General features: G+C 45.3%; 1 protein-coding gene across 4 annotated transcripts in view; it reads left to right on the forward strand.

Moving 5' to 3' along the window:
• Positions 1-3358, forward strand: part of KDM5A (lysine demethylase 5A) — a 62535-nt gene extending 59177 nt beyond the window's left edge. For all 4 annotated transcript variants that reach the window (XM_061638667.1, XM_061638663.1, XM_061638666.1 and 1 more), the window contains one exon: positions 503-3358. In XM_061638667.1, the coding sequence (XP_061494651.1) occupies positions 503-715 (213 nt within the window). In that variant the 3' untranslated portion in view covers positions 716-3358. The remainder of the gene's footprint in view (positions 1-502) is intronic.
• Positions 3359-9306: the final 5948 nt, after the last annotated feature.

Consider the following 9306-nt stretch of genomic DNA (forward strand, 5'->3'; position numbering starts at 1 on the left):
ACGCTTTTGCAACATCTAAACCATGGGAGATTCTTCTAGTACTTTGGGTTCAAAAATGAAGTGTCTCCAGGTAACCCTACAGTATGGGACTTTTCCTTTTCCTTTAATCTTACCAGTTTCCATTGAGCCACGTTTAGTGTTCAGTGTCGCCCCTGGTAAATTCCCAACCAAGTATTCTGCACTCCTCAGTCTGTCCCCTTGAGCAGAAAGTTACCTGGGAACAACTGATGAGGCGTGGTAACATCTGCCACCAGTTTCTGGCATCATGAATGTTGCTACTGTCAGGCTGAAAGTCTGGGGCCAGATGCAGTTCTCTGAAGATCCCTGGTTTGGTGGTAAAGAATGAATGCCATACATTAACCCTTGCTTCTCTAGTGACACCTGAATAGGTTTGTACTTGTTTCTCAGCCTCTGTAATGCTAAGCTGGAGAATTCTTTCACCTTTTATGAGTTTTTTGCTTCTCTTGCAATATAATTGACTCGTGTCTATTGTCTCTTACAGGTAGACTGGGTGCAATGCGATGGCGGCTGTGATGAGTGGTTTCATCAAGTTTGTGTTGGTGTCTCACCAGAAATGGCAGAGAGTGAAGATTATATCTGTATAAACTGTGCAAAAAAACAGATGCAGGGGGCAGATAGTCCAAAACATGCACCACCCCCTCATTTCTTGCTGAGCTACAAACTACCTATGGAGGACCTCAAGGAGACAAGTTAGCAGCTGCTCGGTCTTGCTGGGACTCGAGGGAAATGGAACACTAAGAAGGTGGCGTGAAGCTATTGTTGCCACTTGGAATGCTCCACTTCCGCGGACCTGTGGCCCTATAGCGGAGCTGGCCCCATATAGCTGGCTTCCCTTACGCAAAAGGGATGTCATGGGCACAAGGGTACTGACCCAGCTATGCAGATACCACCCTGTTGGAAGTCCCAGCCAGTGTATTTACTCCTATGTTTCCTGGAAAAAAAAAAGGCTGAGTGTAGGTTCCACCTTCAGGCCAAGCAGATGTGAGGCCCATGGATTAAGCTGCTCTGCCCCAGCAGTGCAAATGGGGGGCATTGTTGAGAATCCTGAGCCCCACCTGTTTGCCACTTAATGGCATGCTGACTGGGCAGAGGCGATGAAGGCTCCCTTTCAGCCTTTTCATGTTGAGGCACTAAGGCCATGTTACGTGGATAAGGAACTCACTTTAAGCACCATGCAGGAGGAGATGGGGTGGGTGGAAAAATTAATTCCTGTTCTTGTTGTTAGAAGGCAAAGGAACTTTAGGTCTTGGAAACGGACTTTGATTCTGTGTTTGCCCTTTGGGGTCACTCCCCTTCTTGGGGTAAGCTCACATATGAATTAACACGTAGCTGAGGTATGTATCCTTGGCAAAGCACTCCTTCCAGCGCTGGTGGCCATTTTGCTCTGTCTTAGGCTTTATTGTCATGAAGTTGTCTGAAGCAAGGCACAGCTGGTATTAGTGGGCATCATGAGCTCATGGGGTTGATAATGGGGGCCGAGAGAAGCTTTCTCACGATTCCACACTGACATGCTTCTGTGAAAACGCCTAACTCACAAGTGTTCCCAGCATCACCAAACTGTAATTTCACAGTTCCAGTAAGCACTCTGCAGGTGCAGATGGCAGCCCTGCTTCCTTGCCTTTAGGTTTCTATGGATTAAAGGCCTACACGTGGCTACAAATCTGGCTTTACCCCTCCCCCACTCCTTGCTTTCCTGGAAGAGAGGTGGTTGGGGGGGGCGGTAGGTGTCCTGGGTGGCAATTGTTTTAGTAAACCCATTTTTAAAAAAGGACTGGTTTTTACTTTTTTCTATGTCTCGGACTACTGACTTGTTCTACAAAAAAATAGATTATTTTTCCTTGGTTTTTGTACTTACCACGGTTACCAGCAGCACAGAAAAAGAGAGAGAGAGGCTCACAAAAACCTGCCTGCAGGCTTGGGTTTTTTTACTTCATTCCTTCCTTGTAGTACAAGGAAATTAGCAGTTACTCCCCACATCCTTGCTCCACCTGCTGCCTGTGTTTTAAATAGGTAAAAAAAAACATTTCATGTGCTACCTTCATGTTGGAGTTCGTTCTGTTAGCAAGGCGTCTTGGCCCTTGCTAGTTTCTGTGAGTGGCTGAAACTGGCCATGGTGGTGTCTCTCCCCGCCCCTCTCCACCCTGCTCCCATTATCTATTGTGTTTCCATTCTTCTACAGTTCTAGGAGTGTTGTAACTATAGTGTTCAGTCTTACTAGTTGAAGGGGTTGGGATTTTCTAAAAGATAAAATCTTGTAGTGTTCTGCCTTGACTGTTTCGTGTCCCTTTTGTTGTATCCAGTACTTGGAGACTTCATTGGTGAAGCATCTCTTGTCATGAGGCACGTTATTGACTTTTGTCTTTGTCAGTGGCAGGTGGTGGCTCCATTTTAGTGGGGCAGCAGAATCTGTTCTGGGTTTTAGTTCATACTTTCAAGGAGCTGTCAAGGAGTTACTTCAGCACCTCTTTGCTCCAGTTTTAGTTTGAACTTTCAGATTCCACTGCCCACTGACATGGAGCCGTCAACCCCCACTGGCCTGCATATAATACATTTCCATAAAATATGGAGGTGGGACTTTCATTAAGGCAGGGGGTAGATCTAGTGTCTGATAAACCCATTCCAGGCCCTACAAGTTTTTTTCTGGGCTACATTTCTGCTTGATCCTGAGACATCTCTGAAAAAAGAGGAAAATGCTGGCACATTTCTTAAGTTTTCACCACTTGCTGAAGAGGCAACCAACCCACTTTGGCTTACGTTGTAAAATAGAATTGAAAAATGTTTTGCTGCCTCTTCAGTTCATGTGCTTTCAAAGAAGCCTCTGGCTGTGATTGGCTGTCCCCCATTTATGCATATACAATAGCTTTCTGGAAAGCTATTTCAGTTTTAAATCAGAAATGAAGTGTCCCCTTAAATGGTGGCCATGAGGTAAGCAAATGTAGTGATTTGCAAAGAACAAGTAAACCAGAATATTGATCCTTGGAACAATAAAGTTTCTTACTTGATCAACATCAAATACCAGCCAAAGCTTCAATATGAAGGTCAGACTAGTTGACTTACCATAAAAAGCTTCAGCAGAAGAGATGGGATATTCAGCAGTCAAAGAAAATGGAAAGCAACTTGGCTTTATGGGGTTGGGGGTGGAACTGTTTGCCCCTTCCCCTTCTGGTCTTCCCTCACCAAGCAATAATTAAGGTAAAACAAACATTTCAGCTTCATTTGTTTTTGTTACTTAATGGGCAGAATGTGTGTAGATTTGTGGTCTAACTTTCTGCCTTCATTGTGCATCAGTCTTATTTCTGGCCTTGTGCTCTAGCCCTTTTAAAATCTGCTTTCAAAACTGGACTCTTTGTCCTTTTTTGGTGCTGTGTCGGACCAAAGCTTATCGAGTTCACCACCCTTGTTTCATCCAGTAGCTAAGCAGAAGCCTCTGGGAGGTCCACTAGTGGAGTGTGAAGGAATAACCCTCTCCCTAGTAACTGGCATTCAGTGGCATGTCGCTTGTCAACATAGAGGCTCCATATAGTCATCACAAGTAACTCAGGACCACCACCCCACCTTGCTTACATACTTGGCTATTCACCTTCCTGGTTGCTCCACCCCACCTGACCAAATAAATACATTTGTTCAGTTACCAGTGCCTTCATATTCTCATTTGCAAAGGCTGGTATATTTATGAGTATGAAGTATAAGCTGTAAATCCCCAGTTAAGAACTCCACTAAGCCAAGAATTCTGTGATGGCCTTAGGCCACCAAGTGTATATCCTCATGGGCCCACTCCCCCAAGTAATAGTAGGGGTAATACCTAGCCTACTTTCCAAGGTACAAGAAATCCTTTGAACATCAAGGGAAAGTGCTGTGCTCCAAGGGTAGCCCACACAGAAGATAGTTGGGCTTTACTCTCACTAGTCCCCCAGAAAAGTAGACAGAAACTTAACATCTTCTTAGAAACTACACATTGAAGCCCTATTGGAAGGGGTCCACAAGTGCTCTTGCCAATTATGAATGTATTCTGGTAAGTGAGATGTGGCGATCTTTGGCCTGAAGATGACCTTCAGAGGTTCTTGGAAATGGTAAGCAATCTTACTACTTTCATGTCTGGCATTCAGCATGGCTTCAAGAATGAGTTCCTGCAGTCATGCTGATCCTGGATACAGTGAGACTTTGGAGAGCAGGATCAGAGACTATCACCTCCGTCCACTCATTCTAATCTGGGGCAGATTGATTCAGAATGCCCCCAAAGCTCAGTCCTGTGCCAGAACCTCCCCACCTCTTGCACTCTGGGAGGGGCAGTTGTGGCTACAAATTTTGATGGGTTGTAAAGGGCTACCTATTGGCCAATGTGATGCTATCAAATAATAGAAGAGGTGCAGTGAGGGGGATTCCTTTAGTAGTCTGAGAAAAGTGTTCTCACTAAAAATTCTCACCATGGATGTTTCTCTTGGCTTGTAAGCAGGTAGTATATATGTTAACAAATGGCTTACAACTAATACTGTCAGGGTTTCTGCCTCACCATAATAGTAAATAATGGTAATTGTTGCACAGGTCTGAGAATTTCCTTTTGGTGAAAAACAATAGATTTCCTTCAGGATGTTGATGAAGGGGATGCAAATATAAATATTTAAATTGTAGATGGTCTGGTATTCATTGGTCAAGGGGATGTTGAATAAGCATAACTCTTCACCTTTGTCAGTTTGGGCTGTACCCTACACCTATACCGCACTTTTTGTGGTTTGGTTCTTGCTCCAAATGTTTTCTATATGGCAGGAGGGGGGAAGTTAGAATACCTAAGCTAACTGGAATTTGTGGGCTTTGGAATTCTTTTCATGAAGCATGATGGATGATCCCCATATTTAGGTAAGAAATCTACATGTCATAGGTAACAAAGGCCCCATCTGCTCTATAATTTAAAACAGTATTGTATTATTTAAAACACTTAAAGCAGTCATGGCTTCCTCCAAAGAATCCTGGGAATTGTAGTCTAACAATGCATAAAAGGTAAAGGTGTCCCCGCACTTACAGTGCGAGTTGTTTCCGACTCTTAGGGTGACGTCTTGCGACGTTTACTAGGCAGACCATATATATGGGGTGGGATTGCCAGTTCTGTCCCCGGCCTTTCTTTACCCCCCAGCATAGGCCGGGTACTCATTTTACCAACCACGGATGGATGGAAGGCTGAGTGGACCTCGACCCCTTTTACCGGAGATTCGACTTCCTCCTTCTGTTGGAATCGAACTGCGGCCGTGAGCAGAGCTTCGGCTGTGTTACCGCCGCTTACCACTCTGCGCCTGAAAGGAGGCCCCTTTTCCCTTCAGAGCTACAACTGCCAGAGTTTCTGGGAAGAGGGATTGATTTGATAAACCACTTCTGAGCCTTAGCTCGAGGGCTTAACAAAGTGGTAGAGCATCTGCTTTGCATGCAGAAGGTCCCAGATTCAATCCCTAACTGGGAGGAACTCCCCGTCTGAAATCCTGGAGAGCCACTGCCTGTCAGTGTAGACAGTAGTGAGCTAGATGGACCAATGGTCATTCTAAGGCTGCTTCTTAGGTTTAACTGCATAGTGCAGATTGGGCCAAAGTTGAATTGGGCCTTGTGCTTGTCAGGTTTATAACCACTCACTCCCATGCAAAAATCAAAATTCTTGTTTTCTAGAGACTTTTAACACATCAGGTGAAAGGATAGCTGGAATATGCTTAACTACAGGCCTGCAGATGGATCTTGCATGCCTTCGTGTTTTTTTCCAAAGTGAGGAAAAGGGGTCAGGGGAACCATTGGTTGGATCAGAAATGTGAAACAATGAGCCATTTCCAACTCTTGAGTTGTAAGTGAGAGAGACAACTTTAAAGGCTACTAATATTGTACCTGTACTCCAAGGAACAAAGCAATCCCCAGGAAACTACAGACTCCCCCATGCTGTATAACTAAATATTAAGAGTAGTTTGAAGATGAGGAAGACGGTGGCAAATAGGGTTCAGGTTTGTTTTTTTGTTCCCTAAAAGTAAAGTTATGCTAAAATGAAGAAAATAACTGGCATAGTAAACAAAATGCAGATGGATTTAAAAATGTATTTGGATTTTAACACATTTGATATACTCATTCATTCAAAGCTTTATCACGTATAGCCATAGGCCTTTGCAAAATACAGAAAGGTTTTACAATAAAAGTAGGGTTAGGACATCAAATAAACTAAAATAGGCCGTAGTTAAAAGGAATTCACATGGTGTTATACGTCTTAATGTGGGTCGCTCGCAGCTTGGTGGCCAGCGCAAAAGTGTTACTTGTTTAGCATTATCACTTAGGAGCTCCACTATCAACTCCCGGGAACAATTGCCTGGGCGCGAGTAAATGTATCAGGCCAAGAATTTCCTTCTAGGATTCGCGTACAACAGGCAGTGTAGCAGGTAATGGGAGATATCTTCTATACAGTTACACCCATAAATGCATCTCCGTTCCTTGGTTGGAATCCTCAAGTATCTCCCATCGAGGAAGGCTGAGGGCATCATTTGGAACCTAAGTTCCATGAAAGCCCTACGAAGGAGGGGCGTATGACAAAACCTCAAAGTAGTGTGATCTGGCATGATTAACTTTGAATAGAGGGTACCAGGGGGAAAAGGGGGCAACAGCAATATTTGTCCGATCTTGACATGCATCGTAGTCAAAGATCCGATTCCTAAGGGCATGTGGACTGAGGCTTAGGAATTCCCTCATGGATAGGTTGTACATCTCCAACTTTACTTGGCACCGATGGGCCCACCCCCCATTCCTAAGCTGCTCCGACCAACAAAGTTTGATGAGAGAATGCTCGTCCATCCTATATATGTGCCAGTATCTAAGATAGGCTAGATCAATTCTGACTGCAAGTGAGGGGAGACCAAGCTCCGCTCTGAGGTGAGCTGCAGGGCCCCCGTGAGGGAGTCCCAATATCTGTCTCAAGAGCTTATTTTGCAGGGCTTCTATCTCGTGTTTAGCAGTTTCCCCCCACCGTTCTGCCCCATAAAGCATGTGAGCTAAAGTTTTGGCCGCAAAGACCTTAAGCATGGGATTAACAAGTTGGCCCCCTCTTGCGTAAGAAAAACCTTCTGAGCTGGCCTAACGATCTATCGCCTGAGAGTTTAATTGCCTTCACATGGGGCTTCCATGAGAGTTTCTTGCTGAAACACAGTCCCAGGTATTTGAATAGGTGGGCCTGTTCCAGTCAGTGCCTGTTAAGGGCCCAGTTGGAGTTGGGCCTCCTCTTACCAAAAACCATGATCTTGGTTTTGGAATGATTGACTATCAGATGCTGCTCCTTGCAGAAAGTATAGAGCCGGGCTAGCATCCTTTTAAGTCCGATTTTATTCAGGGATAGTAGAACCAGGTCGTCAGCATAGAGCAATAATGGGATCTTATGGTTGCCAGCTGATGGAGGAAAAAAAGAAGAGGAGGCCATCCCAGGAATGATGTCATTAATGTAGAAGTTAAATAAGAAAGGGGCCAGAATGCATCCTTGCTTTATTCCTCTCTCAACCTGTATGGCACAAGATAGAGTGCCTTGCAGGCCCACACGGACCCGCAAGGTATTGGCCTGATGAAGGGACTGGATAAGCCATAGCAGTCTTTTGTCAATATTTGTCTGGTCCAATTTGTGCCATAACAAGTCCCTATCTATTAAATCAAAAGCTGAGGTGAACTCTACAAATGCCGCAAAAAGGGACTTATTTGGGCCCTTAATGGTTTTATATATTAAGTGCTGCAAAACAAATGCATGGTCAACAGTACTCCTGCCCTTCCTAAATCCTGCTTGCTCCTCATGGAGAATAGAGTGGCTAATGTCTCACCTGAGTAGCTTATTTAAAAGGTAGCGCCCATAAAGTTTGGAGGTCACATCCAAGAGGCTGATGGGTCTATAATTTTGGGGGTCTGTGGCATCTCCCTTCTTGAAGATGGGTACAACGATGCTAGAGCGCCAGCCTGGAGGGATATCTCCAGTTGAATTGATGTATGTGAATAAAGTGGCTAGTACTGGTGCCCACCAGTTGGCATCCAGGAGAAAAACCTCCGGAGGGATCATGTCTTCACCTGGGGCCTTGCCGGGGTGGAGCGATGAAATTAAGTCCACTATTTCAGAAGTGGTTACGGGTGGCCAGGGGGGAAGATTAGAGATGTTCCTAAATGGGGCTGGGGACGATATTTCGTTACTATCAAAGATGCCCAGAAAGTGAGAGGCCCAGGTTTCGGGGAGGATTGGAGGGACTACCTGAAGATGATTCTGTGAGAAACCTCCTTGGATCAAATTCCAGAACTTGGGGTTGTTTCCTTCAGACAGGGCAAGGCCCAGGGTCTTCCAATTATTGGTGAAGAAGGCCCTTTTCTTCCCTTTGTGCAATACTTTGTGCTCTCTCCGGCGTGTTTGCAGAAGGGAGATGGCCTCATCAGAGCCATCGCGCATAATCACTCTAGTTAATTGACGCAGCTCTCTTTTCTTGGCTATACATTCTCTGTCAAACCATGACCGAGCGCCATTGGGGGATTTGGCTGCCAAGGTCGAAGTCACTAGGGGTCTGAGAGTACTTATAATGTCCTGATAGATCCAGGGGATAGGCCCGGGAGTTTCAAAGGCCAGGTGTCGAAGCTGTAAGAGCTTATCCGACTCTAACATTCGGCCTATGTTGGCATTAATTTCCAAGGACCATTTGAGCCGTCTTGCACCCTTCAGACGGCCTGGCATTTTAGAATTGGTCACTGCAACGGGGCAAAAATTCTGGAAATAAAGGCTGAGCCTAAGCGGAAGGTGGTCACTTTCCGCTCTATCATCTATTGTCATACCCTGGATGAAGGGGACAATGGAAGGTGACCCGAGTATGTAATCTATGGCGCTGGCTCCCTTCTCTGAGATGTAGGTGAAATATCCCTTGGAGTGATCGAGATAGGATCCATTAATACACACCAGTTGGAATTTTAAAATTAAGGAAAAGAGTGCTTGCCCGTACTTATTGATTGTCTTATCACACGACTCGTGGGGGAAGCTGGCTAATTCGCCGGGATCAAGCCAAAGGTCTTTCCCCAGCAGGGGGTAGCTAGGGGAGTAAATAGACATTAACACATAAAAGGGGAGGCACCGAGCTGCCCTGAATGATTAAAGCCTGGCAGATGCTAGGGATGGGCCCGGGAGCCTCAAGGACCTGCACATCCAGAATGGTGGAGATCAGGATGGCCAGTCCTCTGCTGCCTCGGCCTTGATGGAAAATTTTCACAGCAGGTTGCTCCCGGGATCTGAAGCCTTGTAGTTGGAGAGAGTTATTTTCCAAG

This window comes from Rhineura floridana, chromosome 8 (genome assembly GCF_030035675.1).
Source record: "Rhineura floridana isolate rRhiFlo1 chromosome 8, rRhiFlo1.hap2, whole genome shotgun sequence".
Lineage (NCBI taxonomy): Eukaryota > Metazoa > Chordata > Lepidosauria > Squamata > Rhineuridae > Rhineura > Rhineura floridana.